Source organism: Athene cunicularia, assembly GCF_003259725.1.
Source record: "Athene cunicularia isolate RWA chromosome 4 unlocalized genomic scaffold, athCun1 chr4_part1, whole genome shotgun sequence".
NCBI classification, from domain to species: Eukaryota; Metazoa; Chordata; class Aves; order Strigiformes; family Strigidae; genus Athene; species Athene cunicularia.
Genome location: NW_020799098.1, coordinates 28,247,164 through 28,271,853, shown reverse-complemented (window position 1 = coordinate 28,271,853; position 24,690 = coordinate 28,247,164). Strand labels below are relative to the sequence as shown.

General features: G+C 37.3%; 1 protein-coding gene across 1 annotated transcript; it reads right to left on the bottom strand.

The window, feature by feature from the left end:
• Positions 1-7,859: 7,859 nt before the first annotated feature.
• OCIAD1 (OCIA domain containing 1) lies at positions 7,860-24,680 on the bottom strand. Its single transcript, XM_026847118.1, has 8 exons — positions 24,569-24,680; positions 23,688-23,772; positions 18,972-19,025; positions 18,466-18,513; positions 14,887-15,016; positions 12,524-12,732; positions 10,997-11,146; positions 7,860-8,296 (listed from the first exon to the last, which is right to left on the bottom strand). Exons 1-8 carry the CDS (start codon positions 24,617-24,619, stop codon positions 8,259-8,261), a joined length of 765 nt encoding a protein of 254 aa, XP_026702919.1. The 5' UTR covers positions 24,620-24,680; the 3' UTR covers positions 7,860-8,258.
• Positions 24,681-24,690: the final 10 nt, after the last annotated feature.

The window sequence follows — 24,690 nt, the reverse complement described above, 5'->3', positions numbered from 1 at the left end:
GGGCTTTGGGCGGGCTGGTAAGAAGGGAACAAGCTCTGGCACAGGAGTTACAACAGGAGCATGTGGGACCAGGCCAGGTGGGAAGTATGGAGGGGCAGCTAGCTCAGGCAGTGCTCGGGCATCTCTGACAGCAGTACTCATTTGGGAGCAGCACCTTCTTCCTCATGACTATCATGACTATTTCTACCAGTGAACGAGCTGCTGGTCATTTGTCCCACTCACCCAACTCATTTTTAGCATCACACACAGCAGCTCCATTTGAGAGCGCCAAAACAAGGGATCCAAATTCTGACATCAGTATTGCAGTAGTTCCACATCTTAGAAATACAAAGCCCCTTGTACTTACAGACTTAGCTCTTATGAAGTGTACTAGTTTACCAAGGGTATGCTTCATTTGAGAAATCACCTCTAAAATGGGTGGATTTGTAAAGTTGTACAGTGCCGTAAGTATGACATATTATGAAGAATCATTACAGCTTTCACAGCAGGATGTTATATCTTACAAACCTATTAGTATTTTTTTGAAAGAGTGGACATGGGAACAAAGGGATCTACTCCATATTGTGCACATGCTTTAGTATGGGTTTGGAGGTTTTAGGGTTTTTTTTTTCTGATAAGTCTCTCGAGAAAACAAGGATCTCAGGAAAGGAAATGAGACTCTCCTCAAGGCCAGTTTAAAATCTAGAAAGGTTTAGAGGGCTTCTGGGGACATACTAGGGGGCATCTGGTCAACATATTAACGGATAGCCTGACAAAGCAAGACATGACTAAGTTTCTTGATGACAAAATGATAGATCTAGGAAAAAAACTCAGTACTGAGAGTCTGAGTAATAAGCTTCAAGGTCATAGGGAAGAATACTAATGGCCTCACACAGGTGGTTTTACGTTACTCTTAACATTTTCAGTATAGAGATCTGGGAGTAATTTTGTGTAGTTTTGCACAGTTGCAAGACATAAGATCCATGGTCTATGACAGCCAAAAGGCAAGCAGAACTTTAACAATTCCTAGTCAAAAACTGGGGAAAAAATAGACATACTACAGAGCAATTCTATGGCATGCCCTCATCTTGAATACTGTGGTGCTTCGAGTGTACCTCAAAAAGTCTACAACAGAGCTAAGAGAAAAATGAGAAAAAAATAAGATAAAAAAGACACCTAGTCAGCACTCAGTGAAATCAGATTTAAAGCAATCAGAAAAGCACTTTTTTATATGGCACAATTCCACTGCAGATATTCTTGCCACAGGATATGGTGGGAAAAAACGAAAGGGCTCCAAAAGGCATGAGCTACATGGAGGTTTGATGGCTGTAAAACATCAGGATTTGCATGATCTAAATGAAACCTTTGTGTTAGGAAGCTTCTCAGCTTTGATCAGAGGAGGACAGGAGAGCATACTGGTGAAGGATCTCCTTCTAGAACGATTGCTAGTCAGCATGGAAGACAGGGTGACCATTACGATGATTCTTGTATGTTTACAGCTGTTGAAAAATCAAGTTAAGAGCCTTGCCAAACAAACTAAAACCCAGGTAGCTAATACCTAGAAGAGGAGACTGAAACATCTTCATGTGCGCAGAGCACGAGATTCAAGATTCCTGAGAAAATACACCTTTAAATAATTTTAATTACAATATAGTATTTTTCTGTTGATGAAGGAAAAAAATACTAGGATCAGAAAGGACGTTTTTCCTGTTGTCTTTGACTTATAGATTGTTCGAGAGCAATGGTACTCCCAAAGCAGATACTAGAATCTTGCATAAAAACCCCCACTTAACCTAAACTCCAAAGTGTTACTTCTCACATATGTGCATTCTGAGCATTCAGCAGCAATACTGTGTTGGTCAGGCACATCGGCAAGCTCAGGTATTTCAGAGCCAGAAACAGCTTTAATACTTCCTCCCAGAGATGTATTTTCAAGCTGCCCTTCACTCACACCAGCTGTAGGCTGAGGTCTGCAATGACTGAACTAGACATGCCTAAATTTACTTTCTGCTATATTGTCACATGTATAATACTTCAAAATACAAATCTGACACCTTACCCAACAGCAAATGCTTGCCATTTAATCACTCCCATTCTCCTGATTAGCTTTACTGATCCTAGACTGTAATAATCTTGGGTGCTGCCCCTGGCCGTTGCCAGACACAGAGCCTGCTCTTGTCTAGGTCAGGGTTTCACCCCTCACTGTGGAGCAGCTGGCAGCCCCAGCGGGACCATGGGTTGGACAGCTGCTCTGCCAGCCCAGCCTTCTCCCCTTCTGCGCTCTCCTCTGCTTCTCCCAGTGCAGTGAGAACTTGCACGGGCTGAAGGGGCTCCTTCGTGTTCACTTGTTGCTGCTGCAGCATGGTGCATGGCTTGTGCAATGCAATGCAGCCTTCAAAGTCGGTTGACAGCTGCATGTTATCTAGCATGTAGAGGGTAAGAGAGGAAAAATGGGAGTCCTTCATAAAACCTTAAGAAGACCCTAAAAACATGCTTAACTCTTCAATGCAAGCACATAGCCGCTGACTGCATGACACTGTACCAGCAGAAATGTTTCCTACTTAGCATGGCTTATTTAGAAGATGATGTAGACATTGTTAATAAGCCATCACTGATGCTTAGGGATCAGCCACTGCAATAAAATTTACCCTTTCCTGTATCAGTTACACTATTTTAAAATGCTAGTTATCATATGATAGTTAAAATTACCTGTTATATTTAAATTACAGATTTAAGCCAAAAATTATTTATTTTGGCATTAGATTTATATAGAACCTAATTTTACCTTAATGATAAAATATCTAATGCATGAGAAATGTGCTTCCTCTATGGATCAGAGAAAGTAGAAAAGAATGTATAGCATTCCATATAAAGAATAAATTGAAAATTTTTGGATTTAGAAGTCATTCACGCCAAGATTGCATATCCTGAAAATAGAATCCTACATCATCACTGAGCAACTGGAAGAACACCACCACAAACATTATACACTACAGATTTTTAATCCTGAAAATAATTTGAGCTTTGGCAAAGGAAACCTATCAAACACTTAATTTCTCTTTCATTTTAAGATTTTTTTTTTCTCATTTCAAGGGTAAGTGAAAGTTGTATTTGAATATCCTTTGTATTAGATGATTGTACAATATCTTTTTATCATACATCATTTTTTGTTTACTTCAGTATCACGTTATGAAAATAGCTCATACAAGACTTGCTTTTTTTGTTTTGCAAAGCTATGCTTCTGCTAAATGGAAGATATTATGACTCTATGTTGAAACTATGTATCACCATTCTGCAGTGCATCTTAAAATCTCAGGAAATTTGTATTGCTCAATCAAAAAAATAACAATAGCTTAGTAAAAATGAGTAAACAAGTGGTAAGGATTGAAACACTAATATATAAATAGCCTAGTAACTGGCATCCATAAACATTAAAGAGAACAAACAGAAAGAAGCAAATGCTTTAAATCATGGCTGTTGATGTCTGATTCTTTAAGAATTATACTGTTTTCATTTACCTTAAATATAAATGATCTCCCTGGCAGATTATCGTCTACTCTCCAGCAGCTCTCAATAGCTGTTAGATCCAAGAATACCTTATTTTTCATCACATCTTATAACCTGAACCATTATGCATTTCTGGTTTTGCTTGACTTCAGTTAAATAAAAATACTAGTTGTTTTATTTTCCTCATTACTTGGAAAGAATAATTCACTTCATGGTCTTACAAACTGGAAATCTGTGCCCTGGCCAAGATTGTTCTTTTGTAAGACTCCCTGGTATTCCTTGGTTCAGGTTCTAGTGCAGGTATTCGAAGATACCTCAAAACTTCTGTCTGGTGGTGGTAGTTTCTGTCCAGTTCTCATATTAGCAGTAATAACTTAGCAATTGTTATATTATCTTAGCAATTGTCATATTAGCAATGATAATTAGCAATTGCTCATATTAGCAATTATAACTTGAGACATATCTGTGTCCAATCCTGCATTGGCTTAGCTAAACTAGTGCAAACACATACAAACAGACCCAAGGTAAGAGCCTGAAACAGTATTGAGATGCAAATTGCCCCATTTATTGCCTTGAGATTAAAATCCAAACACGATTTGTTGACTTAAAAACAATAGGTGACCAAACTGCAAAAAAGCAAAGGGATATTTATAGTGCTGTTGTCTCACTTAACAGAGATAACTTACCTCAGCTGCAAGTCAGAAAGCTCGGGTTGCGAGCAAAGCCTTGCTGTGACAGGCCTGGTTTACACAGGACAGCTGAGGAACTGAGCTGGATGCGCAGCCTGCAGCGTGCACTGGCTGAACGAGGTCCTCACTAAAGGTCACCAAATGAAGAGTCCAGCACAGGGGAAACTATCAAGCCTTTCAGCTTCCAGCAAATAGTGGACAAGTCAGGATTTCTTCTTGAATCTCAAGGAGACAAGAAGTTCGTGGGTTCAGTTTGTAATATTACATATGATTTCCCCAGGCTTCTGCAAATCTGCTTAACTTGCATTAAGATGATCAAATTACTTTTCATTTACACTTTTCTGTTTCATGTAGATGTGTTCGAAACAACTTTACTAGGAACAAAGCCCAGGGAAGTTCAGGTTGTGCCCTTACTTGGGACTCTAAAACATGCTTGCTGATTTGGGGAAAGGCAAAAACATTCAGGACTGGGATTTCTGGTAGAGCTTTACCAGCTGTTAAAGAGCTGAGGCACATTTTCAGAAGCCTCTTCTCTGTGTTCATGCATAGTAGTGACAGCTGACTTGAGGGTAATGCTACTAACTCCTTTGAGCTGGCCATGCAACTGCTTATTTTTAAGTTTTAAGAAATTGTGAAAACAGTTAAATTTTTTTTAGAACTGTTCATAGTGAAGCATTCAAACTCATTTCCTGGTGTTTGATTTAAGGTATAAGAGCTAATTTTTGTTATGTAGTTAAAATTTATTTTGAGAAATAAAAGAAAATTTATTTAGCTTTGCAATAATTACAGAGTTAATTCACATTTATTAATGAATAATCAGTATGATGGCTCACAGGACAACTTCATGTGCCACTGTTTTTGTAGTTAGGTCAGACTGTAAACATGCATAGCTGGAAATACAAATGGTAATGCAAGTGAAATTCTTACTGTGATTTTTGAAGAGCAGTGAGGGACATATATTCCAGGAAAACAGTTGGCCTGGTTAATGAATTAAGAAAAATATGGTATGCATTAGCTGGAAGTACATGTAAATATAAAACAAGAGGTTCTGCCATGCTTTCTTCACACATTCACCATTCTCAGTAGTTCTTTATATCTAGACACATTGCTTTCAGCGACAATAACCAACCCTGCTGCCAGCTCTAAGATACTTGGATTCAGTTAAAAATCCTCCAAAATCATTTAAGTGCAGTATGAGCAAGCTGCTCATGGGTACCTGGGTTGCTGCTATGAAATCACAAGGCTGAAAAAAAGCTACTCTGAAACAAGGTGGTACTAATGGAAGAGGTGCAGGAAAAGGGAAGGAAGACGACTAAATTCCCATGGCTATTTTGTGAATTAGAGATTCAACCCAGACAGTGCCACAGCAAACTGAATGTGACCCCACTTTGAGCAATTTCCAGTTTCCAATGCTCTACCAAATTAACAGCTATGACTGTGAACTCTCCCATATTGAATACTTATTAATGTTAATACTTATTAACATTAAGGATGTGGTGGAGAGCCAAAGAATTTTAAACTGACGGTAAATCCAACTCGTTCCAAAGTACAAAAAAATAGTGTGTCCTCAGAGATCTTAACTAGATGCAACAGAATGAAAACATTATTCTCAATTTAAAAATATTATGTATATACAGTGTTACCTTAAGCAGACATTAAACCTTTAAGGCAACATTAGTTATATATTATATATTCCTCATTTTCTCCTCTAAGAAAGGAAAAAATATTCTAATCCATTTTATATGAGATGCTGTTTGACCACCTAAAATATTAATTTGAGGCAAAGCACTTCGAAGGAAGTCTCATTTTCAGATCACAGGCTTCTGATAATCATATTATTATCGGAAATAGGCATAACTTTTTCAGCATTTAAATGACCTAGGGTTAAATACTCTACCCTCTGTGTCTGCTCTGTACTAGCTAGCTGGTCCCCAGTCAATGCTCTGCCAGGAAGACGAACACACAAGTAACTACAAGTACACAATCAGACGGAATACATAGAGCAGCACATACACAACAATCAGTACTGGCAGCACTGGTTCAAGTGTGCAGCACAGCACGTGCCCTGAGCTTGAGACCCGGAGAATGGCCAGGAACAGGAGTGTCAGGCCTTCAACCCAGCCCAGGGTTCCAGGGGATTACTGAACACCTGATTGCCCATATGTAAGCCTACTGGCACAATGGTAACTTTGGCAGGGAAAGTCTCAAAATGGGGGGAGTCTCTTTTCAGTGGAGTGTCCACACCACAGAGGCATTTATGTTAACTCATATAGTCAACTCCTGAGATGATCATTCCCTTACACAAATACATGCATTAAGGTTCCTGAGAAAAACAAGTTATTATATCCTTATATTATTTTGCTTTAGAAAATACAGTATTATCCCAAATCCCGCTCCCCACAATAAATTTTTTTATTGGCGAGCTTATTGTTCAATAGTTTGTGTCTTCTAGGTGTTGCTATTTCCTCAGTGCCGTAAGGCCACTCCTGTGTTTTCTCAGTTGGTGACTTCTCATTCATTCAAAAGAAAAAGAATTTCTCCTTTTTACAGATGGAATCTGCTCCAGTTTTATCATCTGAATCTTCTGCCTTCTGTTACTTGCATAACTCACAACTAAGAAACTTTGTATTTTCATAATACATCTAATCAGCTTTGGAATAGTGCACTTAAAAAACCCACAGCAATATAATTCTGGCAAACTGTGCATTTTCAGAGTTCTCTCATCACAGCCATGAGAAGCATTCTCTAAGTTAAATTTCTGATACAACTTCATCTGATTAGCACATTCCTTTTTTTTTTTTGAAGATTAGCTTTTCTGAAAACAATCTTCCTGTTTTGATTATTAGAAGTAGTATTAGGTTCTTTAAGCATTCACATCTTCCCCTGCCGTTTTTCCTCCTCATTTCAGCTGACTGCTCTGTACCCCTCCAAAATAATTTTCTCATTCATGCTGCACTGCTACTAGTTCACTAAATCAATAAGGTCTTTGAGTATTTCCATCTTGGTGGATAAGTTATTTTTCTTCTCCAACAAGGATGTCAGGAATGCTTTTATGCTATCAACTTCATAATGTTTTTTTGTCCCTATAGCCCAAACCCCCAAAGAAACACAATGCTGTGAGATGAAAGGGCATAGATGAGAATATGAGAATCCCTCACGGAAGACAACACTTTGACTGAGACAGAGCAGGCAATGCAAACGTTAGGAAATACTCTTCAGTAGTTTTGCCAACATAGCCCTATTCTTACAGGTATTCCACTGATCAGGATCTTTTCTCCATAAACCTGGATTTTTTTCGTGATAACATGCACCAATTGAGAAATAAGGCTAAATACAAAAACCCTAATATTAACAGCCAAGACATTCAAACTTTTACCAAAGTTTGTCAGGTTTAAACTTCTGCACTTAAATGTAGCTATTTTAAATATCTGGAGTTTCACTGAATCATTTTCTTCCAAAATGACTGTTTGAAGAGACCCAGTGTGGGGAAGTCAGAGTATCAGTCTAAAAATACAGCTGGCACCGTGAAACCATTTTGAAAAACGGTGAGCTATGCTTACTTGTTTTACTAGGTTCCTCAGCACTTTGTTCCTGAATAGTTCAGTATTATTCCAGACACTACTAACCAACTATGACAATTTGAGGTTTCCAGCATACCCCTTTCAGACAAAACAAAGTGAGAGGTGAGTTCTACAGGTAACTTTTAATGCAACTCTTTAAAATTTCACAAGATTCTCATATTTTTCCCTTCCCAATAAATGTGATTGCATTTATTTACATATATTTTTACCTTATGCTATACATTTATATTAGTTATTGCCAGTTACCCTTTTCATTCTTAAACAACAGCACAAATTGTTTACAGTCATGACACCTCACAATAGCGTCGCTTGCCATTTATGCAAAATTAAAAAAAGCCCCAATACTTTTTTTTTTAATCTTATGGCAAGTCAGGATTTTCTCCTCATTTATTAATAGCTGTGCCCAGCAGAACACACCAAAGGTGCTCATACTTGTGATTAATCTAGATGAAGTTCAAGTTATCAGACAGGAGATTATTTTCTTCAGTTCTTCATTCAGCTCTTACTCATCCCAGGTATCTCCATATTTATTTACCTTAACTAAAGAAAAGAAGAAAAAATAGTCACATATGACTTAACTGCAAAAGTTGATCTTATACAATGCTGAATAATATGATGAAATGCATTATCATTTGCAGTGGTAGGTGGGGAGAGTGTCAGTCACAGCACGGCAGACGTCTAATTAAAGCTACTTCTGAATAAATGGGGAAAAGAGTTTGTTAATCATTCTTCTTTAATGAATTAATATTCGGTCAAGAGGCCTAATGTGCTAATTCCTGCTCTACAGAATTTGTAATTACTTTGAAACAAATGCAACATGTGGATGAAACAAAGACAATTGGAGGAAACAGGCAAGAACATTAGAATAAATAATGTGGCTACATAATCTAGTTACGTGCACAATTGGATGGATTCAGGATTGTTAAAAACACGTTCAAACACAAACAGAATTCAGTAATCCCTACAAGGAAACTACTCAGCCATTATTTGGCAGCTTCCTTTAGTACAGGACTGAGTCAGAGAGTAAAAAAAAAACCCAGGGTATTGGTCTTAACAGATTTATTCAGAAGTATGTCATGCCTGTCTGAACAACGACCAGAAAGGGACAAAGATGCTCTCTCTGCGAGCTGCAGAGTGGTCCATAATTGACTGCCATCACTGACAGTGTAAAGGATGGATCCATACAAACTTGACACTAGTCAAAGCACCCCTTTATAGATCTACTTGCAGGTTAATTACTAAGCCCACTGTTTATTAATACCTATCTGCAGTAGAACCAGTGGAATAGAGCAGAATGCATGGTCCTTGTTTCAGTGAGATGTCAGCAAACTCAACATCATACACTGACAAATCTCTTTTAAGCTTGCTGACATTGCAGTGAGGCACAATGACAAGCTCTCTCAAAGTACAGTTTGATTTCCACTTCTATTAACCATGGCAGCTGAGCAGGCTGTGCTCATTCCCTGGAAAACAGTCCAGTCCAGATCACTATGCAGATGTGCATTATTTGTACAGCTACAATGAATCCAAAAGGCACCAGCATATGAAGTTAGGAACTGCTTAAAACTGGTTTAAACATGGTTTGTTTTCCCTTATGTCCTTGTAGCAAAGGGCAAAAACCACTGTCTCCTATTTGCTAGTTTGGCTGCTACATCGCAGAGATAAGAGGATGAACAAAGGGGGAACAACTCGGGACATATGAACTGGCATATGAGTAACATGTCCAGTGTGACAGAAGAAGCAAGATCAAGAATGGTAGAATCCCTGAACTGTAGATTTAAATGTACTTCCATTTGTAAAACATGTCTGAATTTCTCAAAGCCTGAGTATAATCATCAAATGGAACACAGTATTTGATGAACATTTTAGAGAGGTCTTTTATAGACCTCAAATAACTAAAAATAATATACACATACTCTTATTTCACAGCCACAAGATTTGCCATGGAATATGGCAAGATTTGCAGAATATTCCTCAAGATTTCTGTGTACGGTTTTCTAGTGACATTTCTAGGCTATTTGTGGAGAAATATATTGAAAAGGCAACATTGTGTAAATCAATGAAGTGTCAGCTTATGGAATTTAGCAGCAATCTGAAACTACAGCTTAAATAATTTTTTAATGTCTCATTTGGTATAGCCACGTGATAAGAGAAAAAGGCTTTCATCCTTGAAACAATAGATTTCAATCATTACTCAATACTTGTTTGTAATTTTTATTTCAAGACTGTGTAGATCTGTCCAAAGACAGATGATCTGGTGAAAGTAACTCACAAGCATGAAATAGACTGACACTCTTAAGCAATGCTGTTCCAAAGCTTACTACTATCACTTCAGAGCTTTCTGCTTTAATATACTTTTCTATGCTTATTACCACCTGTTACACCAAATAGGAGAGTTAGCTATTCCTACAAATCTTATTGCAACAGGATTGACAAGACTGAACACTGCACACAAACTCAAACAATTCAAGCTGACTAGTCCAGTAGAGTGTGTTAAATGTTAAAGCATTCCTCTTGCTAACATTATTTTCACAGATGTCACACTAATTTAACAAGTGCTAGAGCAATTATGAACTGCTTCTGTGTGTCTCAGTTTCAAAAAATTCATTGAGTCAAAAAGTTGACTGAATGGCATCTTATTCTTCAGGACATTGCATTCTTATTTTGCTGTGTAGTTTTGTTTTTCACTGTGAAAACAAGTCTCAATATTGCTGCCAGATACTGTTTCCTTCCTTTGAGATTTAATGTAGAAAATGAACCTCTATAAACAATGCCTCTATAGAAATCCACTCATTCCACATGAAACAATTAATAAAAATAAATACCCCCCTCTTCAAAACCATCAACCATGTGCTCTATTTTGAGAGAACAATGCTATCTAAAATATACACCCCCTTCCATAGCTAAAACTTTTCAGCATAAGCTCTGGGCTCAGAGAATTCTTTGTTGAAAGAGGTTGATTGACATATTCAATAAATCAAAAGTTATGAGATTTTCAGTGTGGCAACAAGCAATATGGCTAGAGAAGAGGAATTATAATTTGCTATTGGAAGATCAATATTTTTTTTTTTAAATTTGAAATATGAAACTACAGACCACATCACATATGAGATACCTGCAAATCCTGTAAAAATAAATTGCTTAAGGGGTAAGCAGAATTAAGCCTTGAGTTTGTAACCATTTTTTAAATTATTGTCAATATTTGAATTTACTGTGCATTTCTGTAAATCAGTGTATTACCTTCCTTAGCTGTTTTTTCCTGTGAAAACTTGCTCGGTGTTTCTGCCTTTGGTGGCATCATTACCTCATATGTCTCTCTGTGTTTATTCCTTAATTCTTCATATGTGATACCTTTTTTTTTACGGCTTTCTTCTGGAATTGGAGCAGGATCTGAAAACAAAAACATCAAAATACGAGAAATTGCATCACACCCCAAAAGTTGGCTACAACCTGTTCTAGTATGCCAGTTAATTACAGCTCAATCCCAAATGAAAAGGAGCATGACAGCTGCAGTTCTAAATGCAACCGAGAATGTATGTGGTCTTTAATGAATACATTCCTTTTATCCTTTTCGTTTTATCAAACTGCTTTGGAAGACTGGTATTTAACTCCTTTTCCTCATTTTACCCAATAGAAATCCTAACAACCATCTGGTAGTCGATGGATAAACCAGTTCTGGTCACTTTATCTAAAATTTATGACAATCATACATGTGATATATTTATGATTTCTGAAGAGAAATCTAGGTGAAGCTCAAGGGTTTGCATTCAGGCTTTAAATTTTCTTTCAGAGAATTAGGACTACATCCATCCATACATATGTTACCTGATAAACATTTTATCCTCTTAACTACATTTATAATGCAGAACCTCGATTCTATAATGAAGGTTATACCAACTATTTCTATTTCTGATTAATGTAATTACAATTTCCTTGACACATTTACACCTGATATTTTTATATAACTAAACCAGAACTGAAAAGGGCTTTTGTGAAATAAAACCTTTTCCATAAAGGAGTTAAAAAATCCAAACTAATTCTAAGTATGAAACTCTGCATTTGACAGTAACTTCCTCCTTTGTGTACCAGAGACACCTGAATTCAGAACCGTGTGCTTCCCCTGCAATAGCGGAGGTCAGAGTTCAAACTGAAAGGAGGGGAACAGCTGCACAGAACAGTACTTGAAAACCATTTTAGTTCTCTGTGAGAAAATCAGCTGTTGCTGGACAGAACACAATATGCATTCAGTTCTCAGAAGATGTAAATGTTTGTCACATTATAAAAAAGTTTAATGTCACTGAATTATAGCAGTACAGTTACAGCACCACCACTGGTGAAAATTAAATAACCTCAGAAAGCCTAGCAGACAAAAGGTAGACACCATGGTTTATTTGGTGCGGTGAAAGGATGGCATATTCACCTTAATTTCAATTTAAAAGAACTTCAAGTCAGGCTGAGTTTTTTGCAGGTTTAGTTTCACAACAGATTAAACCTTGTAAATTAATTTATGATACTTACTTGCAATTAGTGCTACCAAAACATGAAAAAAACCCTGAATTTGGTTTACAGTTAGAACATAAAATACCACCTACATTTCTCTTCTGTATAAAAACAATTCTGGGAACTTCAAGCTGCTTCATTCAAAACCACTACACTGTACCATGTATGTTTGTATGGGATGAAAATACATAGTCTAGTAAGAGAAGTATCTAAGAGAAAGACAAGTCAATCGTACTACAAACTGCTGAATATTAAGACAAAACACACCTTGAACGGTGTAATCAGTGATTCCTGTAGGTGAAGATTCACTCAGGGAAGCACTGAATGGAACAGGTTCATAACTTGAGAGGGCTCTATCTGTTGAGCTATAATCATCTGAATAGCCAGAAGAAAGTGGAAATCCAGCCCTTGGAGAAGAAGGCTCAGCAAACGACTGAGAAGGCATGTCTGAAAATTCAGACTTCCGACTGGAACGGCTGGAAAATAATACAATTAAATATTAAATACAGAAATACTGAAGTTAAAATGGATCTGTATGAGTAACAGTATGTGTAGTTCAAGAAAGCACTCTTCTATTTTAAATTATATAGTTTCAAACACAAATTATTTTCTTAAAGTTTGGGGTGGTTTTTTTCTTCTTTACATTGTAAAGATCTATCTAGTCCCTTCCCAACGCTCTTTCCTTCATCCCATAAATTTAAATCACACCTGAAAATCTCCAGAACAGAAGACAAAAGAGACAAAGTATTTTGCATTTTACAAGACAAAAATGACAATCCCTCCCCACAGGGAGTCTTCAGACAGAAAAAAAAACACATCAGACATAAACAGTACAGGGCGTGCCCATGTAAGTAGTGGTAGCATGAACTACAGTTATTTTTAAAGGCCTTTTAGGAAGAATTTGAAATTTAAAACTCTTCATCATTAGAAGCTGCTGTCATTGATCAGCACAGAACAGCAGAAGAAAAGGAGAATGAAGAGCTATCTTGGGAAAATTAAATTATGAAAGTTTATTGAGTTGCTGAATTTGGCAGAAACATGAGCAAATTTTCTCTTAAGAGAGAAAGGTAAGATCATATAAAGAATATTCTGGAAATGCCTGATATTTTAAAGCATCCACTACATACTCAGAATGGCCCTGCAAACCACTACACAACACATCTCTATCAAGAATGCCACCATTTGGTGCCACTAGCATGTCTCTAGAGTATTTATTAATTTTTTAACTTTAGATTTCTGCTTAGTTGTACTTTTAGTTTCACATGAAAAACATTTGCAATTAGTCTTTATTTTGTTCTCACAATAAACCTACAGAGGTAAGCCTTATGGCCTTATTTGTAAAGCATATGCAAACAGAGCTTTAAAGAACTATCTAATCTTTTAGCTCCTTACCTATTTTTAACTGCAAATCAGAATTACCAAAACACATTAATTAGTAGATGTATCATGACCATGAAAATGTAATGGTTTCTGTTCCTGGCTTAAAAGAGCAGTATGCATGTATTGCAATAATGCAATTTGAATTAATTGATCATTCAACCAAGGAAAAAAAAAAGGAATTTATTACTTAGGAAATAAAATTTTACAGATGCAAAAGAATGGGCTGTTAAAGGTTAAAGGGACTTATTGGTGCAGCAGATGATGGCATTTAAACAGGTTCTCACCTAGAGTAAACAGTTAACAATCCTGACCATTATTAGAAACTAGAGTGGGGTAAAGGGACAAGTCCAGCTCATATTCAGCTCAGTTTACACAGTAACTGGTAACTCCTAAAATTACGTTTGAGGCCATAAGAACATAAACCATTTCAGAATAAAAGTAAATCTTGCAGACAAAACTGTCATAAATCTAAATTTATGAAATAATTAAGAATTTAACCAAATCCTTTATAAATATTAAACAAATCTTAGCACATACGTAGCAGGACTACTACTCACTATCCAAACACTACTCTCCCAGTTTTGAATCAAGGCTTGAAGTGAGATATTCTGAAAGCAGTGTGCAATTAAGACTCACTTGAGGTAGAAAACATTGTGGAACAAAACAGGAAATAGTTTTAAGAACCTGATGAGTTTCTCATATGCACAGTATAACGCTGTTACAGATGTAAAGGATTTAAACAAATGGCATTAAGTTTGACCACCATGCTTCTTCCTGCACTGATATTGTTTACTGAGCTCTTTCCTTTGATAAACACTGAAATCATTTCCACCCTCCTCCTACTTCAATCAAACTAAACTATGGGAAAAGCTTCCAGAACATAACACTGTTTTACTTCAGTTAACTTAGTTTACTTCTAAATTAAGGAGGCAACTTCTGCTGTCACACTGCTGTAAGTAAATTCCATGGGAAAACAACATCTTAATTTACAAGGAATACAATTTCCTAAGTAAAAAATTTCTTTTTCTACTCCTCAAAGCAATCAGTTGTATGTAGAGCTCAAAATGTATGTTTCATAGCCAGCCAACTGATACAGCTTCCTGAAAGTGGTAGATTTGGGCTAATAGGGAAAAAGGGAATGTGCAGCTCTGAAGATCTCTGAAAGCTGCAAACGTGGCCTTGATGTGTTAGTATTAAAAATGTTCTATTCAAGAATAAGTTTTAAGTTTAAAAGAGAATTAAATTCTTACTTATGTGAACTATGTCTCTGAGCTTGTCGTAGAACATCTCCTATTGGGGAATCCTTCAGTTTCTTAAATTTTTCACTACAGATCGGCAAGTAGGATATCTTTCCACCCAGGTATCCACACATTCCAGCAACTTTTTTAAAAGAAAAAAAAGGCAGGTTTATATGCTGTATCATAATATGCACTATAGTTTTTAACAGAATTTCAAATAAAGTACACAGTACCTTGAAGAAAAAAAAAGTTTAGTTCTAAACCAAAACCATGCAGTAATCATTGCTCTCTGCTTCTTCTGCAGACAAAGGGTACTAAAAACAAACGCAACAGCTGAACAGAGACATAGAGCAATGATTTAGACGTGGCATGAGCATCAGATGATTTCAGCTAGTACTTCTTGAAAGGTGACAAAAAAAGGAAAGTAATTGCAATCAGTTAACTGTTATTTCTGGATCTTGGAAAAAACTATCAAAGATAATAAACAGTCAGGAATAAACAAAGGTAGTAAATTCTTCTCATTAATCCATCAGAACAGTCAGATCTTGAAAGCGCTTTCACTAATATGAAAAGGAGTCTAAGTAAACAGTATTATACTTAGTATCTTCTGAAGAGAATTCTATGGTATGGTTGCCAAAGGGCAAACAACTGAATTAGCTGAACCCTCACAACCACTAGGCAAATGCTTTCAATTTAGCGCATGAGCTGTTTTCATCTGTTAGACAGGACATAAGAATAAATGATTGTGATAGTTGATGGAAATCACCAGTTTTAATCCCAGAAAGAACTGACTCCTTCAAGTTTTATGAGTGGGTCAAACGGAGTATGAAGAATTCAATGGCAATTAACAGAAGTTTTCTTGTCAACTTTTTATGAGCAAAGGACTAGACCTTCTTTCATATGCAGTGAGTATTTTCTAAATGCAAAGACTAAAGAATCAATCATCTTTTAAGTCAGGAAGGAGTTAATTACCAGTAACACTAATCCTCTGAGGTCCTCACTTCTAGATTACATTGCCTGGGAATCAATATAAAAAGGGGATTTTACCCTACTCTGCTGTACTGGTACTGAAACTGTGATTCCTGTTCTAATATCTGTATTTTCAAAAGGAAGTTAAAAATCTTTTTCCAAGGGAAAAGAGAACAGCCACAACTATGAGTGAGGTTTACAACTGAGAAATATGAGGGTTTAGCTGTTTAACAGGTAAAAAAAAATTGGAAGACACCTCAAATGCTACAAATATGCACAAAGGAAAAATTTACAAGCCCCTGAAAGGAAAAACAGCCCAACAGGAATTCAAACTAAATACTTACCAAAATAAAGCTAAGCAGCAAAGAAAATTAATCCTTGGTATAAATACAAAGAGAAAGCCTCATTTCTTGAGGCCTTCCAGTCAACAAAAGTGGAAGCATCTCTCTGGAAGATTTCACCCAAAGTAATTATTGACTAAAACACTTGGTTTCTCTTATTACAGAACTAACAGCCAGATGAGCCACATTTTTGAAGTTAGCACAATAAATTATATCTTGTTGCCTTCTGCTTCTTCTGTATTCACTGTGACAAGACCTTAGAGAAGCTGATCAGAGATCAATAAAAGAGGGCAGGTCCCACTGCAGGCTAACATGAAGCAGGACATATGGATCACTGCCAAACAGGAATAGAGGACCAATAGCTCTATGCTGTGTTGACAGGGATGTTGTCAATATAGCGTATCAGTCATGACTAACTAGGAATTCCATTGTCAGAGTGCTTAGAAGACTACTGAGAGAAGTTATGAATAATTCCTGCAGGCAGAAGAACATCCTGGAATCTGAAAATTCCTATCTGGAAAATGAAACACCTCTCAACTTCCAGATAAAACCAAGAGGGGAAAAGCAGAGAAAGATAGAGACTAAAGAAAACCTGGCTCAACTATGTTAGATATAAAAGACCAACTACTGTAATCAGGCATAAATACTCTTCAGAATAAGAATCTAACAACCACAAGTGACACACCACTGTCAAAGACAGACTACTGTAATCAACAGGTGCAGCAGCAATACGCTCAGATCAGAGACACCAGAAAAGTAGGAACTGTCTGGAACTGTCTTACCATTGTTTAACATCAGCTAGCTATGAGCTAGCAGCAGTGCCTGGAATTACATATGCTCTTGTTTTAGTACTCAAGAAGGAAAAATAAAAAAGAAAAAAACCCCATGAAACACAACTGCACTGCTTCCCTTAATCTGATTTCACTGCAGGAGGAATGCGCAGTTAAAATATGAGACATAATTTGGATCTGTAAACTATGTCCCTGGCAATAGTTTTCAGGAATATCCTGTAGACAGTAGGCACATCTGACCTAAGCAATGTGAAGATGAAACAAAAACTGCTTAACTTGGACCTTTTACAGTCCAACTATGTCCCAGAAAAATCCCCTACTTAACATGCATATAAATCACACAAAGTTACCTACTGAAAAACAACGAAAATACACACTTTATGGAAAATTCTATTAGTATAAAATGAAAGTTCATATGTCTCCAGAGTACATGGAAAAGGAGAAATGAGAAGTATTTTGGCTTATAATCTTAACATGAAGAATAGTTAGGCCAGCTGCTCCTTATTTTTTTCCCTTGATTTCAAAATTTAGTTCTATTAAATAGGAGGAATGTGGTCCTTAACTAGAAATGTGCAGGAGCTATCAGGGAATTAATAATTCTATTATTTATTAGAAATGTTTGTGTTATACCATTGTTTGGGGTTCAAAGAAAGCAAGTGGAATTTAGCATAAACAAATGGCAGCCCTAGTCTCTCATTCATTTATCTGCTTAAACATCACTTCCTTCACCACAAATCATGGGTTTTATCCTCTTCCTACTGAAGTAAACTGTAAGAGTAACTGCCTGTATCTGGGCAGATTGGCAAGATGGCAACTTCCTGGTTTACTGTCATGTATTACATTAAAAAGGTTAATTTATTAATTTATTTTTGATTATACTTATTCCAAAATCATTCAAATGAAATTACTGTTTTCCTCCAATTGTACATATGTAACGTCCAGGAAAAAAATGCACTAAAATAGCCTGAGTGGGACAAGTGAGCTGCATGAATAAAGACCTTCAAATTAGGAAGGGAGGAGCGAGTGTACTCTGGCAAAGTAATTTTAAGTAAGCTGGTACAGTATCCATTTACAATGTTTTTAACTTAAATTCTTACATTAGTCTTGTCAAGCATATTTCAAATCTTACAATTTTATGGAAAGCCTATAAACAAAACTTCTCCAAAACATGCTGCACAAATTCAAAGATGGTGGAACAAATGCAAAAACCTCTTGACACTGAATAGGTTCTTGCAATATGAGATGCTGTAAGTTAAGAAACATAGCTAAAATGTTGCTGACTATTAGAATTAACTGCAGGAAGGTGAAACTTATTCGTTGGATATATCAGATCATTTACTCCAAATTTTCAGGCACAGTTGTACCAATGTAAGCACATTGTGGAGTCACAGTGAATCAGCCAGCGTGTTTCATGGGAATTACCTCTGTGTAACAGACTCCAGAACCTAAGGTATGAATACAAGCTGAATTTATATATAGTGCTTACTTACATGCAACTTTTGTAAAGGAGCCAAATCTTGAGCTGTCTCTTAGAACACCTGAAAATGAGGATCAAAGTAATTAGTAATAAGTTATTAAGAATTAGGCTGAAAAACATCAACTATAGTTATGCCTGTAGGTTAGGTTGTAACTAGCAGGTTATTTTACACCTAATATTAAAGAAAATTCAAGAAAACTTGATGTCTGAATTCCCCATAAAATTATAAAAATCTAAGAATTACCTCTTTTAATCATATCACAACCACTATTACTACAGAATATGCTGTTGCATAATCACTGTGATATTGCATGTGTCAGACAATAAAAAATGAACATGAATTTGATTTAAAGTTTTGCTCCTTCTTTAGTTTTAGGAACTTCAAGTCATGTACACTGAAGAGCCTAAGCTTCTTTTAATTACAAATAAATTAGACATTATTATAGTAACTTTATTAACAGCAGAAATGTATTTCATCTGAGCAAATTCAGATTAACCCAAAGTATGTTTACACTTTACCTTTTCTAATTAAGAAACTTGTAGCAAGCATGCTCACTGCAGCCAAAGGAAAAGCTGTGAAGAAGAAAAGTTGCTTAAAATACGATTTTCATTGTTGTCAACCACATTTAACAAAATATGCAATAAAATGAAAGCTGCTAAGCCTTACTAAGCTCATTTGTATAATAATATAACTATATATATTTATATATATATATATGTAAAATTCACAAACTATATATAAATGATGGAATAGTCTCAATTCCAGTTTTTAAGACCTACTACAAATTATGCAATTCTGGTTAATGAGTCATCTCCTCTTAATTAGTTTTCCTACTTCCTAAAATACAAAAGCCAAAGGCAGATGGGTTAAAGCTCTAAGGACAAGATTCCAGGTCTAGCTACAGCAGCATCAAGGTTAAAACTTTAAACTAGAGAAGCACACACAGTTCTTCAGGACAGAACACAGTGACATAGAGGCCAGTGCCTCTAAAAATTCTTGTTTTTGTTTTAACATAAAACTTTGGAAAAAAAATTTAGAGAGATATAAATGTAATTGTTTAAAATTAAGTAACCTGTTTTATTCACCAGCAAATTAAAGAACAGGGCAGCTTTCTCTGTAGTTTACGGATTAAACTATACAACTTGGGGTAAACAACAAACATAGAAAAGCATTACTGCCTGTTGCAATCAGCTTAATAAGTTCACATGGGATTTTATCATATTGAAAAAAATCAGGTGTCAGGAAGCATCTGAAGATGGCAAAACCCAAAAGGAATGCTTATTTCAAGGAAAAATAACTATGAATTGGGATGATTAACTTTCAAACTATTCATAAAGATCACCATGCCTACACAAGATGCAGTGATGTGGAAATAACAAACATGACAGAAGACTAAAGTTAATTACATTAAAGATGTAGATGTATCATAATGAAATTGCATTTTAAGCAAGTCTGAAAATGTAGATGTTACAAAAAGGCTCAATGACTTGAACTTTACCTAGGGGAGAAATTTTTGCAATAGTGTAACAAGCATTAAATATTTAGAGTGTTTCGATGCATACAATCTGCTAATTAAGTTCATATCTGGATAAATGATATTTTTAAAATTTGGACAGCACAGTATTAAAATATACTTTACAAACTAAGAATTTATTCCTTCACAAATTCTGACAGGTCTAAACTAGGTTAGGAGTCCAAGCAGAAATTTTAGGGCAAATATGACTGGATGTCACTTTTAAGAAAAAATATTGGCTCCTTGTTTAACAAGCAAGATTAAAGTGACACTTCAAAACAGAGAAAATCTTCTAATCTATGAAAAATTAAAGCCCTGATGCTTTTAGAGGTTCTAGACCTAGATTTTCCACAATTTAGAGTTCTGCATTTTCTGAGATATAGAATGGCAGTGCAATTTGAAGCTAAATTGTAAGAGAAAAATAACAAGGGGTGTGTATGTGTTAAAAAAAAAATCCAAAAGAATTTATGACAGAAGACTTCAGTCTAACCCTTAAGAGACTTACAGGCCCAACACAAATATTCCAGATGTCAAAGAGAGGTTATACGCTTTAGTGGAAACAGCTGCTAGTATGTGAGCATATAAATGACCTAAAAGGATGACTAGAAATTAGAAGAATAACAGGTAAATGATAATTGGGTTCATACATAAAAATTAATATGAATAATTATTCAAGTGCAGAAAAAACCCAAAAGCCGCTTAATAAATCAGAAAACATCAATGCTTTTCACTGCTATGGGCAAAAAGTACTTTTTCTGCTTTGGGAACAAAATAAAATAAACCCCAGGAAAAATAATGGGAGATTGATATGCCAACAGCACATAATTAAGGATGGGAATGTAATGTTTCCTAATCACACTGGTTTTATGGAGAAAAAGTCATATTGATCTGGTTTGATTTTGTTAGTGAGATTAAAAGTGCAAAGGATAAAACTGTAGATTGTAATGTGAATTTTTACAGTATTAGAACTTATACTGTATGATAATGTGATTAAAAACAGTAATATCAGTAAAGAATATATTAAACTGCATTATTAAATGACTTGTATCCTGGCTTGTGTCAGCAATAGCGTGGCCAGCAGTGACAGGGAAGGGATCTGACCCCTGTACTCGGCACTGGTGAGGCCGCCCCTCGATTCCTGTGTTCAGTTTTGGGTCCCTCACTATAAAGAGGACATTGAATGACTCAAGTGTGTCCAGAGAAGGGCAACGAAGCTGGTGAAGGCTCTGGAGCACAAGTTGTACGGGGAGCGGCTGAGGGAACTGGGGGTGTTTAGTCTGGAGAGGAGGAGGCTGAGGGGAGACCTCTTTGTCCTCTACAGTTACCTGAAAGGAGGCTGCAGAGAGCTGGGGATGAGCTTCTTTAACGAAGTAACAAGCGATAGGACAAGAAGGAATGGCCTCAAGTTGCACCAGAGAAGGTTTAGACTAGATGTCAGGAAGCATTTCTTTACAGAAGGGGTTGTTCGGTGTTGGAATGGGCTGCCCAGGGAGGTGGTGGAGTCCCCATCCCTGGAGGTGTTTGTCGGGTCGACATGGTGCTTAGGGATATGGTGTAGTTGGGAACTGTCAGTGTTAGGTTAATGGTTGGATTGGATGATCTTCAAGGTCCTTTCCAACCTAGTTGATTCTGTGATTCTGTGACTAGTAAGCATTAGAAACTACTGCCCAAAACAGGGTTTGTAAGAACTGATAAAAATTGATTACAGCTTGAAATCTGAGTAAGCAAACTGAAAATACACAAATGTACAGCAACATCTTTGAATTACAACAACTGATACAGTAACGTGAGGACATCTGGGCAGTCACACAGGCAGCCTATACCTCTTGCACAGGGGCATTCAAATAATATGTATTTAATACATCAAATACAACAACCTAGGTACATGTAACACAGAACAATAAAACAGACAGGAGACCTAGAAAACAGTGACAGGCTTTAGGCTCTCCCAGCAAGATAACAGCACAGTATACAACTCCTGAAAAAAAATCTCTCAGTTACTGATTGTCATCTTACTAAGGAACCCGATTCTTTTCACTCAAAAAATATAAGGAAAATAGCTAGATTTTAGCAAACAAGCTGAAGGTCTTCAGGTATTTGAATAAAAGCAAAAGAGGAGAATGACAAAGCAATGGAGAAAGATAAAGCAGAACTTTGAATTGTTAATTCAAAACCATAATGCCTTAGAAGTACTGACTGCCAGGAAAAATCAGAGCCCCAGTGTTCTCTACTTAGCAAATCTGCTGCTAAATTCTTCATCTGTCCGATTTTCTGCTAAGCCACCTATCAGCATCAGGAGTAATCTACTAGCATGAGATAAAACAGTGGGTTCACATCAGAAGGCTTGGTCAACCCTTTTGATCCCGAGTATAAAAAACATGTATGTCTTGAGCCTTTGGATTACAGAAACAATGTTAAGAAGCAATACCATCAATTGTCAGTGTTTTGTGAAAAAAACCCAAACAACATAACTTTGGTATTTCAAATAAGATGAGACACAGAGTTTTCTGCGCAAACAATGCAAGTGTATTATTATTCCTGTCTATTAGCTGTAGTACAGAAATCACTACTGACAGCAGTATCATTCTTGAGAATCTTGTCTTTTACTTACAGAAAAAGAAACCCCAAATGTCATAGAATCATTCAGGTTGGAAAAGACCCTTGGGATCATCGAGTCCAACCATCAGCCCTACTCTACAAAGTTCTCCCCTACACCATATCCCCCAACATCTCATCTAAACAACCCTTACACACATCCAGGGATGGTGACTTCACCACCTCCCTGGGCAGCCTATTCCACTGTCTAACCACACTTTCTGTGAAAATTTTTTTCCCAATGTCCAGTCTGAACCTCCCCTGTTGGAATTTAAAGCCATTCCCTACTGTTCTGTCACTGATCACCTGTGAGAAGAGATCAGCACCAACCTCTCTACAATGTCCTTTCAGGTATTTTAGAGAGTGATGAAGTCTCCCCTCAGCCTTCTCCTCAAACTAAACAGTCCCAGCTCCTTCAATCGCTCCTCACAGGATTTGTTCTTCAGGCCCTTCACCAGCTTTGTTGCCCTCTTCTGCACTCGCTCCAGCACCTCGATATCTCTCTCGTATTGAGGTGCCCAAAACTGGACACAATACTCCAGGTGTGGCCTCACCAGTGCAGAGTACAGGGGGACTATCCCCTCCCTACTTTGGCTGGTCACACTGTTTCTAATACAAGCCAGGATGCCGTTGGCTGATGTCTTGTCATGCACAGACAGAGAACTTTTCTCTTATACACTGCTCTTTTCATGAGTCTCCAGAAAGACAGAAAGCAGTAGTTCTAAGCTAAACTATTTTATTCTTGCATTCTAAAGATAACAACAAAAATTGAAAAGAAAAATGCAGAAATTAAAAAAAATATTCAGATACATAAACGAAACTCCATGAATTATATATATATAGACTTTTATGAATCATATTAATTTAAAATATGAAGGAATCTTATTAGAAAGCATAAACCTTACTAAATATGTTGCACCTTTTACAAAATTCCTGTCCTGCAAACTCTTAATAAGTGTAACTTCTACATGGCTGAACATTTACTGGGATGCAGTTTTAGACCAGCTGAAGCTTGTTAATCAACTGCTGTGATACACTGACCGGGGACTTCTTCCCTTTATGTCTCAACAATAAAAAACTAAGGGTGAAAGAAAACAAACCAAGTTTGTCAGCAAACTGAACTTACCTCTATACCGGGCACTCTCTTCAGCACATTCCTTGAGGAGTCGTCTTTCCTCCTCTGTTGGCACATAAGGCTTAGATATTTCCCTCTTTTATTAGAGAAATAAATTAGAAAAGAATGAGCAAATGAAAGGTTTATGGGAATTGTTCAATTAAAAGCTTTGTCTAATTTTTACACCTTGTAGTGCCTGTACTTTCATGCAGCTATACTTAAGGGACTGGTACCTTTATCTATAAGTGTTACATGAAATACACAATTAAAAAAAAATCAGTGGTTCTGCAAATCATGAGAGAGCAGAAAATATTTTGTTCACAGTCAAATTCCAACTCAGTCCACTCCTTTTTCTTCAGAAAAGCCTGCTTTGGGCCTTGTAACCAGCCTTCCAAACTGATTAAATCTGACAGCTCGTTAAATCCCTTTTTAAAATATTTGTCAGGAGTTTTAATTTATGCAATGAGTGTTGTCCGCTGACATGCATATATTTAGTGAAAGCTAGCCAGCAGCTTTACCAGCGTGTGAGAAGTTTCTATCCGAGGTGCATGACCCCCTCCTGCCGCGGAAGGCGTGCGACCGGGCACCCCGCCAGATCGCCGGTCGGGAGAAGGACAGATGCGAGACGGCCGCCGGTACCGGGGGAAACACCTCCTGCCAGGACTCCCCTCACGAAAAGCCGCCGGGAGGGCCTCAAGGGCACCATCCCCCCGCCTCCGCGGGCCACCAGGGAGCCCAGGGACGGGCGAAGGGCCGAAGGGACCCCCCTCCCCGGCCGCGGAGGGTACGTGCAGGCCCCGAGCCGGCCGCCTCACCCTCCGCAGAAGCAGCCCCTAGCCCCACCGAGATCTCGCGGCTTCCTAGAGGCAACGCCGCCGAACAAACGACAGTACCTCGGCCGGATCACCGACCTCCCCGCCGCCAGGACCCTGCCCGGCCTCCATGGCGGGGCGGGGCGAGTGGTGCGAACGATCGCTGACCCGGAAGTCAACGCGACGCTGCTCGCCGCCGCCGC

What these genes read in the sequence shown, in the direction of transcription:
- OCIAD1 (XM_026847118.1), bottom strand. Translation starts at nt 24,619, where the DNA reads ATGGAGGCCGGGCAGGGTCCTGGCGGCGGGGAGGTCGGTGATCCGGCC. An exon ending in AGGTCGGTGATCCGGCCGAG is followed by an intron (nt 23,773 to 24,568) that starts GTACTGTCGTTT and finishes CTCTAATAAAAG; the next exon opens with AGGGAAATATCTAAGCCTTA. An exon ending in CTCCTTTACAAAAGTTGCAT is followed by an intron (nt 15,017 to 18,465) that starts GTAAGTAAGCAC and finishes CTTTTAAAAAAG; the next exon opens with TTGCTGGAATGTGTGGATAC.